General features: G+C 47.1%; 1 protein-coding gene across 4 annotated transcripts in view; it reads left to right on the top strand.

Annotated features, from left to right (window-relative positions):
• Kiaa1549 (KIAA1549 ortholog) overlaps positions 1-22,146 on the top strand; it is a 126,930-nt gene that overhangs the window by 95,201 nt on the left and 9,583 nt on the right. For 2 of the 4 annotated variants that reach the window (XM_041675475.1, XM_041675473.1), the window contains exons 13-18: positions 4,357-4,562; positions 5,412-5,635; positions 7,088-7,241; positions 11,542-11,859; positions 15,840-15,886; positions 18,802-18,959. In XM_041675475.1, coding sequence (XP_041531409.1) covers positions 4,357-4,562; positions 5,412-5,635; positions 7,088-7,241; positions 11,542-11,859; positions 15,840-15,886; positions 18,802-18,959 — 1,107 coding nt within the window. Of the gene's footprint in view, positions 1-4,356; positions 4,563-5,411; positions 5,636-7,087; positions 7,242-11,541; positions 11,860-15,839; positions 15,887-18,798; positions 18,960-22,146 lie in introns of all 4 variants that reach the window. The other 2 variants (XM_041675474.1, XM_041675472.1) reach the window with 1 other exon arrangement.

The raw sequence follows: 22,146 nt of genomic DNA, 5'->3' as shown, positions 1-22,146 counted from the left end.
ATGTTTTATATATATATATAAAAACATGGTGCTCGGTGGTGGTGGCGGTGGTGGCGCACACCTTTAATCCCAGCACTCGGGGCAGAGGAAGGAGGATCTGTGTGAGTTGAAGGCCAGACTGGTCTACAGAGTGAGTCCCTGTCTTGAAAAACCAAAGCCAGACGAACAGAAAGCATGTATACGTTATAGAATGGTAAATCAAGTTATTTACTGGATGAGATACTGATCACAGTTACCATGTTTATGTGAGAGCATTTAAAGTTTCGCTCAGTGTTTAAAGTTACATTCGCTTGTTTACCGTGCGTGTGTTGTACTGCACATGTGTGCTCACGTGTACCTGCCACAGCACACACATGTGTGCTCACGTGTACCTGCCACAGCACACACATGTGTGCACACGTGTACCTGCCACAGCACACACATGTGGTGTGCACACGTGTACCCGCCACAGCACGCACATGTGTGCACACGTGTACCTGCCACAGCACGCACATGTGTGCACACGTGTACCTGCCACAGCACGCACATGTGGTGCGCACACGTGTACCCGCCACAGCACGCACATGTGTGCACACGTGTACCCGCCACAGCACGCACATGTGGTGTGCACACGTGTACCTGCCACAGCACGCACATGTGGTGTGCTCATGTGTACCTGCCACAGCACGCACATGTGGTGTGCACACGTGTACCTGCCACAGCACGCACATGTGTGCACACGTGTACCCGCCACAGCACGCACATGTGGTGTGCTCACGTGTACCCGCCACAGCACGCACATGTGGTGTGCTCACGTGTACCCGCCACAGCACGCACATGTGGTGTGCACACGTGTACCTGCCACAGCATGCACATGTGTGCACACACGTGTACCTGCCACAGCACGCACATGTGGTGTGCTCACGTGTACCTGCCACAGCACGCACATGTGTGCACACGTGTACCCGCCACAGCACGCACATGTGTGCACACGTGTACCTGCCACAGCACGCACATGTGTGCACACACGTGTACCCGCCACAGCACGCACATGTGGTGCGCACACGTGTACCCGCCACAGCACGCACATGTGTGCACACGTGTACCTGCCACAGCACGCACATGTGTGCACACACGTGTACCTGCCACAGCACGCACATGTGGTGCGCACACGTGTACCCGCCACAGCACGCACATGTGTGCACACACGTGTACCCGCCACAGCACGCACATGGAGGACAGATTGCAGGAGTCAGTTCGCTCCTTGCACCACCTGGGGTCTGGGCTTCAAGCTCGCATCGGGCTTGGCAGCAGGCATCTTTACCCGCTGAGCCCTCTTGCCTTGGCTGACTTCTTGGCTATTTTAAAATAGATAATACATTATTTATTGCAGTCATTAGATAGATGATTTCTTGAATGTGCGGTATAATTTATGTTACTACCTTTTTAAAAGAGCAGTGAAAGAGAAAGGCATTTTAATCCAAAGTCCCTACTTGCCTTAAGGCAGGATTCTAAGCATCTATTATGCTTCCCATGGGTTGTTATTATCTATGTAATTTTTTAAATAAATTGCACTGATATATAACATAATACACATTATAATTTAGCACCAAGTTTAAAACCTCTTTCCAGGCATTTTGAAGGGCTGGGCCTGAACAAAACAAGAGCTGGTGATTTCTTTTTCTTTCCTGCCTTTACCTAGCAGTTTGGCAGAGAAGCCTGAGGTCTGGGCATTTGTTGCCTAGAAGGTTGTAGCTGAAGCTCGAGCTATCAAAGCTCGGTGACCTCGGCTGAGAGGAAGGACAGCAGCCCAGACTGAGGCTGCGGTGCTGGCTGAACCAGGCAGAGAGGATGGCACTCTAGGCTTCCCACTTTCACTAGAGGTTTCAAACCGTTGGCTTTTGTTCAAAACCGGTTTCTACCTGTTCTCACCCCTTCTGTTGACTGTTTACTTTAGAACATTGTCTAGGCGTCTGCAGTTGACTGACTGGGTAAAGGAAAGCTCCAGGCCATTCTTCAGCCAGCTCTTCCCGTCTTCTCCCCCTGCTTCCTCTTTTGAACTCTTCCTTCCCTTTTTCCTCCCTCACTCCCTCCTTTCGTTCCTTCCATCTTTTTTGTTGGTTTTTTCAATACAGGGTTTCTCTGGCTATCTTGGAACTCTGTAGACCAAACCAACCTCGAATTCACAGAGATCCACCTGCCTCTGCCTCCTGAGTGCTGGGATTGAAGGCGTGCGTGCCATCACTGCCCAGCTTTCTTTTTATCTTACCCATTTTGGTGTTTTGCTTGCATATATGTTAATATATCACATCTGTGCCTGGTGCCTAAGGAGGCCAAAGACTGCAGCAGGTCACCTCAATCTGGAGTTATAGCCAATCATGGTCCACTATGTGGGTGCTGGGAACTGAACTGGAGCCCTCTGCAGGAGCAGCCAGTGCTCTTACCAACTGAGTCAGCCTTCCAGCTCCCTTTTTTCTTTTTAAACTTAAATTTTACTGGAGTTATATTTAGTACATATAAGATTCATTAGAGAAATTTCTCATTACTGAAAATGAGAAGCTGGAGAAAGTCAGTCATGATATAAGATGTGTGTGTGTGTGTGTGTGTGTGTGTGTGAGAGAGAGAGAGAGAGAAAGAGAGAGAGAGAGAGAGAGAGAGAGAGAGAAACAGGGTCTCAATGTGTAGCCCTAGCTAGCCTGGAACACACTGTTTATACCAGGCTAGTATTGAACTCACAGACATTCACTGCTGCTGTCTGCTGAGTGCTGGGATTAAAGGTGTACACCACAGTACATGATTTGTCCATTTTTTTGGTGAGTGCATAAATTTCTTCATTTCCATAGGTCTGATTACTTCTTTAAAAATATTGCAGTAAAATGTAGATAACACGAACCTGACCCTTTTTATTCCTCAGTGCCCCATTTAGAATGGAACTGATTTCCTTTTAAGGGGAAGGGTGCTTTTCTTCTCTTGCATCTTCAGCTTTTCCTTCTACACTGGGAGTGAAGACCCTGCTACATTCACAGCTAATTTGGTGCCCTCCTGTGTGGCTCTAGACCCTGGTCTTTTGTCCCTTCCCCCTCCTCTTAAAGCCCAGTCAGCCCATCCATATCCATGGCATCCGTATTAACCAACAACTATAGATCAGATATATGTTTTTAAGTTAAATGTATGTTACATGCATGTGTGACCTTTCTTGTCGCTCTTGCTGAAGTAACCATTAACACGGTGTTTACATTACCTAATATGTAATTTAGAGGGGATGTAAAGCTTACAGGACAGTGTGCTTGGGTTGTATGTGCAGGCAGATACTGTTCTTTAGAAGATGCTGAGTTCAGTTGACCGGCTTTGGACCTGCAGGGTCCTTGAACCAGTCTCCACCCATGCCAAGGGAAGACTTCATAGTATAGCTTTCGTAGCTAATTGCTAATTGCTGCTGTGCCGGTGAGTGCCCAGAGGATAGTGGAGGCCCAAAGCTGCTATAAATACTTTTAGCGGAAATTGTACAAATTGTTCATTGTCTCACTTTACAGCTTTAGTCTCCCATTCTCTTCTTTTTCCCTTTTCTAACAGACTGTCGTGTTTGCCAGGCTAGCCTAGAACTTCCTGTGTAACTGGGGATGATCTTGGAACTCTGCATACACCAGCACGCCCAACTCAAATGTTTTATGTTTTGTTCTGTGGTTCCAGACGTTGAACCCAGACCCTGAAACATGCTATGAAGTTCTCTTGTCAAATGAACCTTCCTTTTTCTTTATGGAGATTTTTTGTTTGTTTGTTTTGTTGTTTGGGAGCTCACTCTGTAGACCAGGCTGGCCCTAAACTCACAGAGATCCTCCTGCTTCTGCCTCCCAAGTGCTGGGGTTAAAGGCCTGTGCCACCACTGCCTGGCTTTTTTTAATGAAGATTTTTAACTCCATGTAGGGGAGAAAAAAACAGTTGCATGATCTTTGGCACATAGTATCATAATGACTTTCTCATGTCTTTCCTAAAAGCATTTGGAATTTTATTAAGTGTATGTAAGTGTGTTTGTATGTGTGTACAGACAGGTGTACACCATGACATTTATGGATGTTGAGAACAGCTCTCAGGAGTCAGGTTCTCTCTGCCACCTCATGAGATCCAGGACTGAACTCAAGCCATAACACCTGTGCACAAGTGCATCTACCGGCTGAGCCATCTTGCTAAACCTCATTTGCAATTTTTAATGAAGCCAAAAGAGATATTTTAATATAGACCACGTAGACTGAACCAGAGATTTTGATTGCTTTGGTCAGAGACTAGGACTGAGGATGCTTTGGGGGATGATGCATAGTTTTGACTCCTTCTGGCTGCTTTCCGGTGCTTTCCCGCTCATGTGCCTCCATTCTGTTCCAGGTGCTCCACTGCCCAATTCAGGCAATGAGCAGCATTCCTCGGCCTCCATCTTCGAGCATGTTGACAGGATTTCCCGATCCTCAGAGGCCAGCCGGCGGGTCCCCAGTAAGATCCAGCTCATAGCCATGCAGCCCATCCCAGCACCACCAGTGCAGCACCCTGTGCTGGCCGACCGAGTAGCAGAAACCAACAAAATCAACAAGGAGGTATTCAATGTTAACAAATCGAATTAATAAAAAAGTCCGCGTCCTGATTCTGTCAGGCTAGAACAATGAGTGAAAGGCCCACTGTCAAACAGCTGCTCCCTAATTCAAAACGCTACAAGCTGGGCATGGTGTTTTAGGCCTGTAATCCCAGCACCCTGGAGGCCGAGACAGAAGAGTCACTCTGGGACTACATCGCTTGGGCTGCACTGTAATGCCCTGTCTCAGAATCAGAAAACAAAACAAGCAAGAAATCACATACACACGCATGCACACACCCTGTATTTAATTTTTAATGTCTTATTTATTCTTTGAAAATCTGGTACATTCCTACAATGTACCTCCCACCAATTCTCCCCAGACCCCCTATCATATCTCCCTCCCAGCTTCTTGTTGTCTTATCATCATCATCATTATTATTAGTAATAAGCCCCATCCCCTAGGCACGGGCAACCTAGCAGTAGCCACATCCTCAAAAGAAAAAGTGTCGCTTCCCTGCTTAGACATCATCTGCCCGTCGCTCCTGTATTAGTGTCCCCCGGAGCCCTCCTGCACACTTGATTCTTTTCAGCCTTCAACACTGGTCAGGGACAGTGATGGATCCTGACAAGATTAGGAGAAGAGTGTTAAAACAGCCCTGAGAAGGCCTTGCTCTCTGCCTCAGCCACCCAGGCTCGTGAACGCTGGGGTTAGCCTGCAGATGGTCAGCCTCCTCTAAGCTAGCGATCGTCAGTGAGTGACGGGCTCTCTGCCGCTTGGTGTGGACAGTGCCCGGTCTCTGGAGGAAGTGTCTCCCCGAACCCAAGCCAGCACCCTGAATGATTGTTCTTACTGCCCACCGCCTGCACTTAGATCCAGTCTGCTCTGCGCCACAAGTCGGAGATTGAACACCACCGCAACAAGATCCGACTGCGCGCCAAACGCCGAGGCCACTACGAGTTCCCGGTGGTGGATGACCTGTCTTCCGGCGACACCAAGGAGCGACACCGAGTGTACCGCAGGGCTCAAATGCAGATCGACAAGATCCTGGATCCCGCAGCTAGTGTACCCTCTGTGTTCATAGAACCCAGGAAGAGGTGAGCTGGGGCCCCAGGGATGTGGTGGTCAGGCAGACTAGACACGGGCGGGATGGAGATGGGCCAATGACAGAAATCCTGGTCATATCCAGGTGACGGTCTGTGACTGTGAATTGAAGAGGTTTCTGTAGAGGTTGTGTAGGCCTGCAGGAAGTGGAGAAGCGGGGAGGAAGGGGTTCCTAATCTCCACATCCAGTGCTAGCCCCAATTGCTTCCTCGGTCTAATCAAACTGTGTACCTGTCTTTCTTTGTACAGCCAGCTTGTCCCCTGCCCCATTGGCTCATCCATCCCCCTTCTTACTCTTTACTTGTCTCCATCACAAGGTAGTGTGGCAAGCCAGCCTCCATGTTTGTTTTCTCACAGCTTCCTGCAGTCTTTGGCCCCACCTTCCCATTGGTCAGCCCCTGCCCCATCTTGTCCATGTGTCTTCTGTAAACACCCTGGGGCTGAAATCGCTCAATGGTCCAGAGCTGCAGCTGCTCTTCCAGAGGACCTAAATTGGATTCAGATTTCAGATTAGGGATGTTCAACCTTCATACATACGTACACACATACATGCATACGTATGTGTACCTTGCAACCATTTGTAACTCCAGTCCAGGGAGATCCGATGCTCTTTCCTGGCAACACACCTACACTCCAAGAAATAAATACAACATTAAGCTTGTCTTTCTGTGCTCGAACCTGTACCTCTGAGGTGGGTGAGACCGTCCTCTATTTCGGTTCTGTCTGCGGCCAGCTACACAGAGCTATAATTGCAGTGGATAGCCCTGTCATCTTGCCCCCAGATTCACCTGCAGCCATTTCTGGCCCTCAGCCTGCTGGGCTGGCACTGCTTAGGCTGTTCTCATGTCCCCTCCTCAGCTTCAGATCTGGTCACCCCCTCAGGTCACCTGTGGGGTATTAATAGCTCTTGGCCGGGCCTGCCACTTTGTGACCGACTATGTCTCTAAATGATGTCTTGAGTACAGACTGCTCTGTTGAAGGCGTAAGTCACAAACAATGCCACACCAGTTTGGAATTATGATTAATAGGGTGGTATTTCTTTAAAGGGGAAAAAACTTACAGATAACCGTCCCAGACAACAGCCCTCTGCGCAATCAGGAAGGAGTGTAGTCTGCCCCGGAAACGGAGCAGGAAGTGAAGAGAGCGAGAAGGGAAGTAGCCGCTTTTTTAAAGGGAGAGAGACCACGCCCCAATGGGCTGGTATCTCAGCGGCTATACCTCCCGCAACACTCTGTTGTCTATCTGATAGTTCAGTCTCGTCCATAGGGCCCAGGTGTGGCTGTGACCAGACTGTGGCTGTCACTTTGTCAGAATCCCTGACTCCTTTCCTAAGTGGCCAGCCCATCATAGGCATTCCGAAAACATTGCTGTTAAGTTGATAAGCCAGTAGCTAACAGGTTTATTTCCTGTGAAGATAATTTCTGTTTCTTTTTTTTCCCTAATAGCTCACGGATAAAACGTTCTCCTAAGCCACGCCGGAAACACCAGGTCAACGGCTGTCCTGCTGATGCCGAGAAGGACAGGCTCATCACCACAGACAGTGATGGCACATACAAGCGGCCTCCGGGTGTGCACAACTCTGCCTATATTGGATGCCCAGTGCGTAACCCCGAACCCTTGGGAACCAGGGTGGGAGTTACCAAGAGGGTGCCTTGATAGGAGGGGAGGGTGTATCGTACTGGCTGCTGCCCTGTGCACAGTGGATACCAGGGGCAGCAGGTCGTAGCACACAGGGTAGATGGACTTGGGCACCAGCTAGCAGAACCCGAATCATATCAGCCTAGGAGCCGCTGGGTGACACCTTTGAGAGTGTGTCCCAGGCTTTCCTCTGTGATGACCAGTCTGCTTTCAGAAGGGGAGCTGCTTAGGGTTTATTGGAAGAACAAGAATGTCCAGGTTGCCTCTTTCTGCTCAGGGTTTTCATTTGCTTTTTTGGTTGGTTAGTTGGGTTGTTTGTTTGTTGTTTTATTTTTTGATATTTCCTATTTTGTCTGCACACCTCCACACTCACATAGAATGAATTACTCAGCTGAGTCTTTATCCAAAATGTCAGGACCACACTGCTTCAGATACTGGATATGTTGGAATGTACATGCACACTTTACCAGTTGAGCCTCCTGATAGGCAAGTCTGCAACTTGAAGTGTTCAAAGTCCCTAACTGAGCATCATGTCAGAGCTCAAAAAGTTTCTGATTTCAGATTAGGGATGTTCAACCTTCAAACATACGTACACACATACATGCATACGTATAATTTTCGTGGCCATAAAGAGCTCAGTGGAAATCAAAGAATGAAAACCCTTTTTTTCAAATGGAAATGGACACAGCGTGGCTTGAAGTGATAAAGGCAGACATTGATACATGATGACATGCACACACAGGCTCCATTGAAGAGGAAACCTCGCTTCTCAAGGGACCATTGGCAAGAGACACAAAGATGCCCTGGGAAAGAGAGGGAGAATCCAAAGGACACAGTTCACTGGCCGCAGGGGGAGTGTAAAGACTCAGCCCTGCTGTGCCTAGCAAACTGAGAGAGCAAGCTTTGTTTGTGTGACCTTAGCAGCAGAGCTGTGTCCTCAGAGATGGCAGTGTGATAGTTACCGCCCCAGGGCACTCAAGTTTATTGGAGGCTTCCACTTTTTCCCTCAATGACATGAACCTGCTCTGGAGGGTTCTTGTGAGCTAGAGCTGCTAATAATAGGTGCCACTGTCAAAGTCTCGCTCTGAGTGCGGTGCTCCCCGGGAGGAGTTGAGTAGTTTCTCACCCTGATAGGGGAGGACTCACACACACACACACACACACACACACACACACCCTACCTGATTTTCTTGCAACAGATGGGCATTCCTGTCCTGCTGGAGATTTTGGGAAGGTCTAGAAAAACTGTCCTCGTAGGCCTTCCATATAGTCACCAGGTGCTTTTGTGGAACTAGTCATAGGAGAAGAAACAACATTCCCCTCCCTTCCCCCACAACCTTTCCTGGTCAGCCCAGGCTCGCCCTCCCAAGGGAGCCTGTCGGAGATCCTTGTTTTCCAGCCCTTGAGTTCCATCCTCCTGTTGAATTCTGTGTAGGGAGCGATGTGTCTTTCCCTCATTCATCTTCATTGATGACCAACTGTCAGGCTCCCCTTGTGGTGTCCTGGACCCTCCTTTTGGGTTTAACTTAATTTGGGGGAACAACAATCCTAGTTCCAGCAAGCTTCCAAGTGCCGGGACTGCAGGCAGAGGCCATGCTCCTGGCTTGGACCTTCCTTTCTTTTCTCTGTTTTCGTCTTTCACAGGAAGTGCAGGGTTCCTCCAAGAGATGGTGGCAAGAGCCTTCCTGGAACCTCCTTGGACTTTAGGACTGCCTTTCCAAAGATCCCCTGCTCAGAAAATCCTTTCCATATTTGCTTAACTTTTGATTCTGCCTAAAATTCTGTGATGTCTGTTTCAAAAATAACGCCTTTCTCAGAACTCACCTTCCCCAACTAGATTTTTACCTTCAAGAGCATATGTGTGTTACACAGTTTTAAATTATCTGGAATTTTCCACTTCCTCTCAAACTAAGTTCTCCTTGAGGGCTGCCCCTCCAGAACCCTCAACCCCTTCTAGCCTGTCTCTACTCTAGTTTGGGCTTGGGCCTGGAAGACTTCTGTCCTTGGACCACATCCAGCCACTGCTGTTTAGGTCAACACTGGCCTTTTTTTATAAGGATAGCCACGCCCTTGCTTTCCTGCTGTCTTTGGCTGCTTTTTGAGGTGCGTTGTAACAGACTTTTATGACTTGCAGAACCTAAAATATTTATTGTCTGGCTCTTGACTAAAAGTTTTTGTTGGCACCAGGCCTGCTGGTGCCCATCCGTAGGCCCAGCTGCGGCCGGGCGGCTTCTGGATCCCAAGAGTTTGGAGGTAGAGAGATCCTATCTCATTAAAACAACAACAGCAACAAAACACTACAAGTTTGTTGACCCCCAAACCAGATGCTCTTGGAAGAGAAAGGCGGTGCTATTAATGATTAAACCAGGGCAGCAGGCACAAACCTAAACCCAGACGTGAGGTTGCTTGTTCAGAGCCCACTAAGGATTGTGAAATAGCCAGCATAGGGCCTGACCCACGATGCTAGAAGAGCACTCCATGTTTGCGTCCGAAGAACAACAGGGGCAGGAACCTGCTGTAAAACGCGGTCCTCTGGGCACGACATGGCCATTGCCGTTTTGCCATCAGAGCCATTGTGTTTATCCTGAAGCAGGCGAGGGAGCGCATGAGGAGGCCCAGAAAACCCAAAGCTCCTCCCCTCTGGAGAACGGATAAGGGTTAATAATTGCCAGGATGGCACAGCTGTCTGTCAGTTGCCCATGCCCCTCTAAGCCTCACTTCTCATCAAGTCACCCCAGTGAAACTCATTGGCTACACTGGAGTAGAACTGGGGGTTTGGTGCCCTCTCTGGGGTACGTTGGTGTTTGTTCATGTCTGAACCAACCAGCCCTGAATCATAACGGGCTCAGCAGACTAGAGTTCAACAGAATAGAATTTAAATTCTCAGCCAAGCAAGCGCCTTAGGAAATCTTAACGTTATGACTCTCAGGTTTTCATTGTTGAGTTCTGTCTCCATGTGGAGCGCTGTGCTAGAAGATGGGGTGCGGGCAAGAGAACTCTCGACTTCCAGATTCTGACGGTAGAGGCTGAGGCGTGAAGAGGCAGCGGGGAGACAGAATGGGAAGCTCTCCTTTCGGGTTTCCAGTAGGATTCCTGTGTTGGAGATCCCAAAGGAACCACCCTCCCCACCGTCAGAACCTGTCTGTCCTGCTCCAAAAGTTAAACTCTCTCCCTCTCCCTCTCCCTCTCTCTCCCCTTTTAAAAGTATGACCACTGAGGATGAGATGGGAAGGGCCTAGAGGGCTGGGGCTCTGGAGTACAGGTGAGCACCTTCCACTGGGATCTGAGTGCTCAGTGTGTATGCGTGTGCACGCATGCACGCACACACAGTAAAATAAAATAAATCTTGAGCTGGACATGGCGGCACACACCTTTAATTCAAGCACTGCAGAGGCAAAGGCAGGTGGATCTCTAAGTTTATGGCCAGCCTGGGCTGCATAGGAAGTTTCAGGCCAGTCAGGGCTACATGGTAAGATCCTTCTCAATAAATAAAATGAAAAGGAAGAAAGTTTGAAAAAAAAAAAAGCCATGCAGTTTCTCTGATTCTTGCTTCTTCTTTTTTTTTTTTTTGGTTTTTCGAGACAGGGTTTCTCTGTGGCGCTTTGGAGCCTGTCCTGGAACTAGCTCTGTAGACCAGGCTGGTCTCGAACTCACAGAGATCCGCCTGCCTCTGCCTCCCGAGTGCTGGGATTAAAGGCGTGCGCCACCACCGCCCGGCTTGATTCTTGCTTCTTAAACTATGGGTACAGGACGTTAAACTTTAGATACCTTACCTCCAATACCTCCACTTTAGAGATGTAATTCCCAAATATTCGTCACTGTTTACCTTGGTGAGCCGTTTTTAAACTGTTATTTGAATTACCTACACACAGAGAGGGTGTTTTCTGACTGTTGATAGTCGGCTCCTCCTGTTGGTTTTCACACCCATGGAAAGTTGACTGGATTTGTGTAGTGTGCACACTTTGAAGTGTGAAGCGTGGCTGCCTAGGCTCTCGGGGAAGATGTCTCCCTCCAGGTTCTGCAGTCCATCTCACACAGTTGAGTTTTACAGAAAAGAAGTTGAAGAGTTGAATAGTCCCACTTGGTTTTTCTCCACCTAAAGTCTTTGTCTTCCACAAAATGTGATACATATTATGTAGATGAACCCTTTCCCACGCAGCGGGACCACTGTTAAATTCCCCTTTGTGCCAGGATTTTGTTTCACGCTCTGCCCCACCCCACGGAAGCATGCATGTCACTCTCCTCCTTGCCTCCCGTGCAGTCTGATCCTGATCTCCCGGCTGACGTGCACACGCCATCCTCTGCTGAGCTGAGCAGGTATCCAGGCCTGCCCTTCTCGGCCTCGCAGTATATCCCACCCCAGCCGTCCATCGAGGAGGCCCGCCAGACAATGCACTCCCTCCTGGATGACGCCTTTGCCCTCGTGGCTCCCAGCAGCCAGCCTACCAATCCCGTGGGAGCCAGTCCCGGGGTGCCAGCCAGCCTGCCTGTGAACAGCACCCCTTCCAGGGAAGAGAGGCGAGCCACGCAGTGGGGGTCTTTCTACAGTCCAGCCCAGACGGCCAACAACCCCTGCAGCGTAAGTACTGGCCTCCTGGAATTCTCTTCAGGGCATGGTGCTTGAATTTTGTTTCCTAACTGTGGCACTTGAAGGTGGTCTTCTTAGTTTGATCTACTACAATTAATTCTTAGTGTTGGAAGCATCCTTTCGTGTGGGAGGGATGCTGGTGGTGATAAGGAGCATCTTCCCAACTACATTATGGGGTCACGAAGGGGAGATGCATTGTCAGGATGTGTTCTCGTTGATTCTGTAAAGGGATCAGCATAGAAACTACTCGAATTGTTTAACTTGTTATTGGACCACCTGGTCCTGGAGATGTCCCAAAAGGCTGGGAGGGCAGAGCTGCTAGTTCAAGCACAACCATTTGCAATGTCAGCTTTCATTTGTCTTTGTTGTCATAATTTATACTTATTATATCTTGTCCGCTTCTGTCACATTCTTCTCTGTATGCAGGTGTGAGTGTGCATGCGTGGGTGGGGATGGGGTTGGTGCTGGTTCGTGAGTGGGTGTATGTGTAGTGGGGGATGGGGTTGGTGCTGGTTCGTGAGTGGGTATATGTGTAGTAGGGAATGGGGTTGGTGCTGGTTCTCGTGTGGGTGTATGTGTAGTGGGGGATGGGGTTGGTGCTGGTTCGTGAGGGGGTGTATGTGTAGTGGGGGATGGGGTTGGTGCTGGTTCGTGAGGGGGTGTATGTGTAGTGGGGGATGGGGTTGGTGCTGGTTCGTGAGGGGGTACCTGTAGGTGCACCAACATGTAGAGACCGGAGGTCAGGCTCAGGTGCTGTTCCTTAGGAGCTGTCCATTTTGGTGAGGTGGGTGGGTCTTTCTCTCAAACTTCTCAGTTCTTCCAGGCTGGTTGGCCAGTAAGCCAAAGGGATCCTCTTCCTGCTCCAGCTCCCCAGCACTGGGGTTATAAATGCGTGCTGGATTATGATGTGGATGTTGGGGTCCAACTCAGGGTCCTCCAACCTGGACAGCAAGTGATTTACTGACTGAGCCACCCCCCACCACAGATTATCTTTAAGAGAGGACATACAAGTCACACTCACGGAAACGGCACACTCACGGAAATCACACTCACACTGAGGACATACAAGTCACACTCATGGAACTGGCACTCACACTGAGGACATACAAGTCACACTCACGGAAATCACATCACACTGAGGACATACAAGTCACACTCATGGAAACGACACACTCACGGAAATCACATCACACTGAGGACATACAAGTCACACTCACGGAAATAGTACTCATACTACTTCCTACTACTTTCAGATGAAATGATTGCACTAACTGCATTGTCACCTATTAACTCCGGAGGAAGGTTAATAGGTGACAATGTAAATTCACTGGTTGGGTTTTTCCGATTTTTTCTTTTTAAACCCATGGTAAAGTAATCCTGAGGGTGTCTATCTGTCTCTCCAGAAATGTGTGTGTGTGCATATGTATGTGTATGTATGGAATCTTTATCTCTGAGGTTCGTGGGATTTTCTTCATCACAAGAGATGCAGAATTCCTCAGTGTGGGCAGCTGATGTCACGTGGGAGAAATAGCCATCTAGTTGTTAACTGTTCTTACTACTAAACATAGCTTTCCAGTGATAAATATTAAACTACTTCTGAACACGTGAGACAAGGGATTCGTATCTGGATAGTCAGCTAGGTGTGGTGGAGCATGCCTTTAATCTCGGTAGATCCGGGCAGGTCAGTGTGAGTTCAAACTAGCTTGGTCTCCATAGTGACTTCTAGCACAGCCAGAGCTACATAGCGAGACCCTGTCTGAAGGGAGGGAAGAACAGCTGGACAGACAGGGGGACACAAACGCTGGGGTGGATGTGGGGAGACAGGAACCCTTATCTGTGATGGGAATGGAAACTGACGTGGCCACCGTGGCGGCTCCTCGGTCCTGAAGTGTTGCACGGTTCACGTGGCTACTGAACGGAACCAGCCTGCGTGCCTGTCAGCTGGTGGACAAATGAAGATGTGCGCATAGGAAACGGGACTTTATCCAGATGTAAAGAACAGTAGTGACCTCCGTGGGAACATGGATAGAGCCAGAGGTCATTATGTTAAGCAAATAAGCCAGCCTTAGGAAGATAAATAGCATGCTTTCTCATGTGTGTAGAATCTAGGTTTATATGTTTATGTATATGTAGAGCGTGGACGTAGAACGGGACCGTGAGGGGCAGGAAGAGGTCCCAAGAGAAGGGGAGAGTGGAATGCAGGTGACACGAAAGCAGGGCAGAGGCTGTTTGAGGGGAGGAAGGGCTGGAAGCAACAGAAAGGAACAAAGTGTAATGACACATAGGCATGAAATGCCACCGTGAAATCCCACTCCTTCCTTCCTTCCTTCCTTCCTTCCTTCCTTTCTCCCTCCCTCCCTCCCTCCCTCCCTCCCTCCTTCCCTTCTTCCTTCCCTTTGTCTTAATGGTTTTTCAAGACAGGATTTCCCTCTGTAGCCCTGGCTGTCCTGGAACTTACTCTGTAGACCAGGCTAGCCTCAGACTCAGAGATCCGCCTGCCTCTGTCTCCCTAATGCTGGGGTTAAAGGCATGCTCCACCACCACCCAGCTTGAAATCCACTACTTTCTGTGCTAACAAAGATTTTAACCCAATAAACTATGGGAATGTTGTCCAGTGAAAAGAAAGAAGACAAACAGTTTGACCGTTGCTTTTAACTTACTGCTGGGAGTTGTGCTCCGATCTGGCATTGTGCCAGACCAGTGATCTGCCACTGGGCTAGGCTACATCCCTAGCCCAGATTGCGTATGGATCTGGCAGTGGTGAGCGTTAAATCCAGGCCCTTGTCCAGGCCAGGCGTGGAGGTACTCTTTGACACTGTCCGCAGCCAGGCAGCTTCTTTTTTTTTTTAATATTTATTTATTTATTATGTATACAATATTCTGTCTGTGTGCATGTCTGCAGGCCAGAAGAGGGCACCAGACCTCTTTACAGATGGTTGTGAGCCACCATGTGGTTGCCGGGAATTGAACTCAGGACCTTTGGAAGAGCAGGCAATGCTGTTAACCGCTGAGCCATCTCTCCAGCCCCAGGCAGCTTCTTACTAAGTCAATTAGATCCTGCCTAGATGAACCAGCCATCCATTTGCTCCGTTTTTACAGAAGAAACGAAAGCGATCCTTTTCCGTCGGAAGCCTTTAATGTCCTAGCAGCCTGAGTCTCCCAGTTTTAAATTTTTGGTTCTAAAAATTGGCTCCAATAGCACCAGAATAATTCCAAGACTTGTCAATGGGATGGTGTGAAATGAAAAAGGCTTAAACATAGTCAAGGAAGCAGTCAGTAGTGTGCTCAGTCAGCTTATGGGAGGGGAGACAGTCTGTCAGTTAGACATGGTGGCTCACAGCTGTCTGTAACTCCAGTTCTAGGGGACCCAATGCCGCCTTCTGGCCCTGCCGACACGACATAGATGTACTGACAGATGTTCATGCAGGCGAAACACCCTTACACATAAAGTATAAAATAAAATTAAGTCAATCAATTGAAAAACTTGCATTATTGCTTTCTGGTGGAGGACCCCGGTTACATGCTAAGCTATAATAAGAAAACAGTTCTTCCCTGGCGCTGAGCGCGTACCTTTAATCCTAGTGGTCAGATGGTAGAGGAAAGTGGATTTCTGTGAGTTTGAGGCTAGCCTGGTCTACATAGTGAGTTCCAAGACAGCCAGGGCTGTTTAGAGACCCTATCTCAAAGCAAAAATCAACAACAGACAAAGCAGAAACAGTCCTTGCTAGGTGTGGCAGTATACTCCTTTAATCCCAGCACTCAGGAGGAAGAGACAGGCAGATTTCTTGAGTTTGGGACTAGCCTGCACTACATACTAAGGTCTGGGCTAGCTAAGGCAGCATAGTGAAACACTCCTCAATAACAACATAACAATAATAATATTCCTGAAAGTTGACCTAAGTTTCTAAGCTTGCTATTGTCATTTTATGAGTATTAATATTTATTTTTGTGTTCTTTTCCATTTCCCCCAGAGATATGAGGACTATGGAATGACTCCCCCATCAGGCCCATTACCAAGGTAAGCTTTCCAGGAGAAATCCTATCCTGGCTTTCTCAGGCAGCTGATTTTTTTTCCAGTTTTACAAACATATTTTTTACTTAATTTGAACAGTTATCAAACTCTGGGTTGTGTATTTTCTTGATCTAACCAGAAGAGTAAACTGTTGGAATTTGGGAAGTTGTTCAGTGGTCAAAATGCTTATTGCACAAATGTTAGAACTTGGACAGGCAAGATGGCTCAGTGGATAAAGGTGCTTGCCACCAAGCTTGCCTACCTGATTTCAGTCACAGGGACCCTCATGGTAGGAGGAAGAGAACTGACTCCAGCAAGCTGCCCTCTGATCTCACATGTGCTGTAGCACATGGTCACACATAGCTACACACGCACATGATGCTGGATTTAAGTTCTGCCTCTGTATGAGAGATGGGGAAGGGACTTGAGATCCAGAAAAGGATGATTAACAAGAACAAGGACCTTGTGAAAATGGAAATATTAAGGACAATTTTACTCGTGAACAAAGGTAGAAAGAATATGAAACCAGATATTTACAAATATGAAGCAATACATGAAAAGGATATCATATTATAACCAATCTGGGGGTTAGCAACATAAGGGTGACTTAGCATGTTAAAAAACCAAGCCACGAAATGTCCTCCTTCGGAGAGGACAAAGGGGGGAAATGCCACTTGAGTAGATCAGCATTTGATGAGACTACGTCGGTTTGTGCTTAGAGTTTCACCAAATGAAACCTAGAGGAGAGGGATTTTGGCAGTGAGCTCTGAGCCTGCCCAGCTCACCCGAGTTGACAATATTTGTGAGCAAGAAGTTATTTTTAAAATCAGGTGGTGAAAAACCTTTAAAAAGGTAGTGAGGGGGCTAGAGATGGCTCAACAGTTAAGGCACCTATTGTTCTTGCAAAGGATCAGGGTTTGGGTCCCAGGGCCCACGTGACTGACAACCACCTGTAACTCCAGTGTTGGGGACCCAGTGCCGTCTTCTGGTGTCCAAGTTTGCACATGACACACATACATACATGTAGGTGAATTACTCATGCACATGAAATTAAATAAACCTAAACAATTTGTTTTTGGTTTCCGAGACAGGGTTTCTCTGTAGCTTTGGAATCTGTCCTGGAACTAACTCTATAGACCAGGCTGTCCTCAAACTCACAGAGATCCACCTGCCTCTGCCTCCCAAGTGCTGGAATTAAAGGCATGTGTGCCACCACTGCCCAACAACAAAATTTTTTAAGTCAGATAGTAACAGACATGTCCAGGAAGACGTATCTGTCTTCCTACTCAAGCGAAAATTAGGCATTGTTACTTTCTATCTACACTTGCGAATTTGACAGTGTCTGAGCACCTACAGGCTTTTCTGGATGAACTTTTTCTTACTATTGTGAAATTAGGAGTGTCCCTATCCATTCTTTATAATTTGCATTTTCCCAATGATGGTTGTCATAAGACAGAACAGTGGATTTTAATGGGACAGAGTGTGGGAAGTTCCTCCAGAGTCCTGTGGCAGATTCCACGGTGTTTTGGTGTGGAATCAAGATAGTCAGAGTATTTCCTGGTAGATGGTTAGGGTCCCCCTTTCTTCTCTAAGAACATCCTCTGTAAGGACAGATCCTCCTAAAGTAACACACGTCAGATGACATATCACATACACGGAAAACTCCTAAAGTAACACACGTCAGATGACATATCACATACACGGAAACTCCTAAAGTAACACACGTCAGATGACATATCACATACACGGAAAACTCCTAAAGTAACACACGTCAGATGACATATCACATACACGGAAAACTCCTAAAGTAACACACGTCAGATGACATATCGCATACATGGGAAACTCCTAAAGTAACACACGTCAGATGATATATCATATACATGGGAAACTGCTGTTTGGAGGAATTTTGATTTTCACTTTTTAAAAAAATATCTACAGTTAAGCTGCTATCACTGGGCTTTTATAGAAATACAAATGTACATGTGCAACTACATAATTTGGATTTTTATGTGCTGTCCACTTTTGGGGGAGGGTATCCCTAGCTTAACGTGTTGACTTTACATTGTACAAAAACCAACATTCATGTTGGTCCAGACATATCAAACTTAACTCCCCCCCCCCCATTTATACAGGGATGATACACTGTGTTAAATATGTAAGCGCTTTCCTACATGGGTTTGATTACAGAAACGAATAGAGTATTCTCTAGATAAATGAAAGCATGCATGAGAATCTAGAGGTCCTCTGTGAGGGCACTTGAGTCAAATCTCAGGCACCGCTCCACTAATTGGGAGGTGAGTGGTTGGGCGGATGGTTTGGTTCATGCGGATTGTTGTGCTAGCGTGTAATAGGCTTGTGTTTTTAATAGACTTTTAAAGTAAGTGTTCTTAAATGTTCTTAGTTTTAACTCACATTCAAGCTAATATTTATGGATGGAGCCCCCATGAAAGCTCTTAGGAACCCTCAGTAATGTTTTTTGTCCCCCTAAGTTTAAAGTGGTTCAGAACTTTAAAAGTTTGAGAACACTTCTTAAACTGGTGTTCAGTCTTGACGGAAAAGCAAGGTTGCCTGTGGAGTTTCTCTTTTGAAAACAAAATCCCAAAAGCAAGCATCAAACAACTTATGTCTGGGTTGCATCTTTCTGGGGTGCAGCATGGGAAGCCAGAGTGAAAAGTGAGGCTCCAGTCACGCCTCCCCTCTCCTCTACCCTTCTTTTCCTTCCCTTCCCCTCCCCTTTCTTCTCATGGAAGTCTTGCAGACTTAGTACTGAGGTAGGGCCCTGAACTAAGAGAGAATGCCCTATATTCTAGTGGAGGAGAGGGAATTACACGAAGCCATCTTAATCCCTGTAGAGGGCGCTAGCTTAAAATTCCAGAGTCAGGAAAGGGGTATTGATACGGGGTGTGCTCTCCCAGCAGACCGAGCTTCGGCCCAGGGTTGCTGCCGTCTTCAGAGTTGGTCCCCCCTGAGCCCCCACAGCCACAGTCATCAGCTGACGCTCCATTTGCTGCCCGAGGGATCTACTCGGAGGAGATGCCGTCCGTGGCCCGGCCTCGGCCTGTTGGGGGCACCACAGGTAGGTACAGTGACTGAACTTGCTTCTCTGCATAGTAGGATGCTTGCGGCCAAGCCAGCTGGCCCACTAGCTCGTATCTCTCCCTTCCGTCTCTCCCTGAGAATGCTGGGATTACAGATGTGTGCTTCCTCCTCTGGTTTTTTTAAATAGATGTTGGGACTCCAGCTCAGGTGGTCAGGATTATGCACCAAGAACCTTTGCCTGCTGAGCAATCTCCGGTATCCTACAGCTATACTTTATGATCTGCTCCTTTGATTGGCCCGCCAGAGGTGTAAGCGGAACAGCTGTGAGACCCTTCAGTGGGGTTTACTATAGCAGTTCACCCAGGCTTCAGACTTTTGCTCCCCTAAATCACTTTTATAGCTTTCCAGCTCGTGAAGAACCAGTGAGGACTGTTTGTGAATGCGTCCTGTTTCCAGCGTCTGAGCTGCTTGAGATCACGGCCCTTCCTGGCCTCGTCTTGTTGCTTATATATTTTGCAAAGTCACCTTAGTATGTTTTAAGCCTATTCACTCTGTTGCCCTCCCTGGTCCTTCCCTCTCCCTCCTCTGGGAAGCCAGACTGAAGTTTCTCTCTACAGAATACATATACACTTCTAAGATGTCTTCAAGAAAGTAGTTTAGGCATTTCCAAAATTTTCAGTGTTTGCTAAATGTCTTAGTCAAAGTTCTATTGCTGTGAAGAGACACCATGGCCATGGTGTGGTTGTTTCTTATAAAGGAAAACATTTAATGGGGGGTGGCTTATGGTTCAGAGGTTTAGTCCATTATCATCACAGCAGCATGCATATGTGCTAACCTAATCATATGTATTAATTTTTAGTTTTTTAAAAAAAAGCATGAACTTAGAAGTTGTGTCAAATGTTCAACTACAATCTGTCTTCTGATAATTTCTAATGAGATGAAATTATGTAATTTTTTTCTAAGACAGTCTCTCTGTAAAACCACTCTGGCTGTTCTAGAACTAGCTCTGTAGACCAGGCTGGCCCTGAACTAACAGAGATCCTCCTGCCTCTGCCTTCCAAGTGCTACAATTAAAGGTGTGCGCCACCATTGCCCAGCTAGAAATTGTGTAAATGTATTTAATGAAAATGTTGCTATCTATTGGAAGAACTTTTTTTTAAGATTTATTTATTTTTATTTGGTGTGTATGGGTGTTTTTCCTGTGCGTCTGTCTGTGGACATTGTGCAGTGACTGAGGAGGCCAGAAGAGGGTGTTGGGTCTTGTGAACTTGGAATTACAAAGGGATGTGAGCCACTTTGTGTGTACTAGGAAATGAACCCAGGTTTTCTGAGTGAGTGGTTAGTACTCTTAACTGCTGAGCCATCTCCAGCTCCTAGAAATACTTTCTAATTGTAGAAAATTACCAAATGTGGGGCTGGGGAATAGCTCAGTTCCTAATGTACCTCCCTGGTGTACACAAGGCCATTCCTCAAATCTATGTAACCATGGATGTTGGTACACATATGTTGTCCCAGCACTAGGAAGGTGGAGGTAGGAAGATCAATTCACAATTACTCTTGACTGAGTAGTGGATTCAAGGCCAGCCTGGGCTACATGAGACCTTTTCTTAACAACAACAAACTATCAAATGTATGTTTTTAAAAATTACCAGAAGCCAGGTGTGATATCCTACACCTTTAATTCTAGCCCTTGGAAGTCAGAAGCAGGCAGATCTCTGTTAGTTAAAGACCAGTCTGGTTTACAGATGAGTTCCAGGACAACCAGAGCTACATAGAGACCTTGTCTCAAAAGATAAGCAAAAGAAAAATAATGAAAATCTGTAAGAGATTATGAGAAAGAGGCTCATTGTAGAGGATTGATTCTAAAACTTGACAAGGCCAGGTGGTGGCGGCGCATGCCTTTAATTCCAGCACTCAGGAGGCAGAGACAGGTAAATCTGAGTATCTCAGTGAGTTTGAGGCCATCCTGGTCTACAAAGCGAGTTCCAGAACAGCCAGGGCTGTTAGACAGAGAAACCCTGTCTCAAATAACCAAACCAAACCAAACAAAACAAGATGACAAGAAGGGAACCTTCAGAAGACATAAGCAAAGAACAGGAAGAAATAATTCACAGAAGTGTAAGGGTGTGTACATGTGTGTGTGTGCGTGTGCATATGTTTGTGTGTGTATGTGTGTGTTTGCTCTATAAAAGAACTAAGAAGATAGCCTGGTTTCGAAATTAAACTAGAGAAGTATAGATTAAATTTGACTAAAAAAAAAACAGCCATGAAATTATATTCATAAAAATGTGATTTTCAGTGGTGGCGCATGCCTTTAATCCCAGCATGAGGATGACAAAGGCAGGCGGATCTCTGAGTTCGAGGTCAGCCTGGTCTACAGAGTGAGTTCCAGAACAGCCAGGGCTACCCAGAGAAACCCTGTCTTGATAAACAAACAAACAAAGAATGTGGTGATTAAATTTACGTCCAGCTTTTTCATCTGGTGCTGAGTCCCTAGGTTGTTGGGAGTGTTTAACAGATGACAAGTGTCCAAGCAGCGCTTGGTGTGGTCACACGTCAGCTGCATTGTTGGTGTTCTTCTGGATTGCGGCTGCTGGTGGCTGTTTGAGTCACTGTTCTCATTGCTAGTCGTAAGCAACTTGAGGAAGGCTTTGTTTTGCCTCGCGTGGAGGGTTCATCTTGGCAGGGAAGGCAAGGTGGCAGGAGTGGGGGGGGGCTGGGTCGCAGGAAGCAGAATCATGTCGTGAGGGCTTTTGGGGATCAGTTTGGAGGTAGGACTCATGAGCTTTTGAGGGTTTTTTGTTTTGTTTTTCTTGGAATACACAGTCTCCCTGCACCCAAATCCAAAATATTGAGGGGAAAATGACATGCGCCAAGATGTTTAGCACATCATTATTCAGAGCATGAAGAATAAGAGGGATGTTACCTTCTTGGGTACCCAGTGAGTAAATCATGCGGCTACTTAGTCATCTTATTTTATTTCTCTCTATGTTGGTCTGGCTGTCTTGGAACTCACCATATAACCAGGCTGGCCCTCAAACTCACAGAGATCCACCTGCCTCTGCCTCCTGAGTGCCCGGATTATAGCTGTGTGCCGCCATATCTGGCAATGTGCAGCTATTTAAAATAAAGAGATCAAGAAAGGCTTGAAATGATTTAAGACCCTCCCGTTGCCTCCTACATGTTTGGTGCTTGATCTGCCTTGTATCTCCTGTTTCTTGAAA

This window comes from Microtus oregoni, unplaced genomic scaffold (assembly GCF_018167655.1).
Source record: "Microtus oregoni isolate MIOR12 unplaced genomic scaffold, Mior012 000026F_ref0000081, whole genome shotgun sequence".
Taxonomy (NCBI): Eukaryota; Metazoa; Chordata; class Mammalia; order Rodentia; family Cricetidae; genus Microtus; species Microtus oregoni.
The sequence above is the reverse complement of the archived record's forward strand: the minus strand, read 5'-3'. Positions and strand labels throughout refer to the sequence as shown.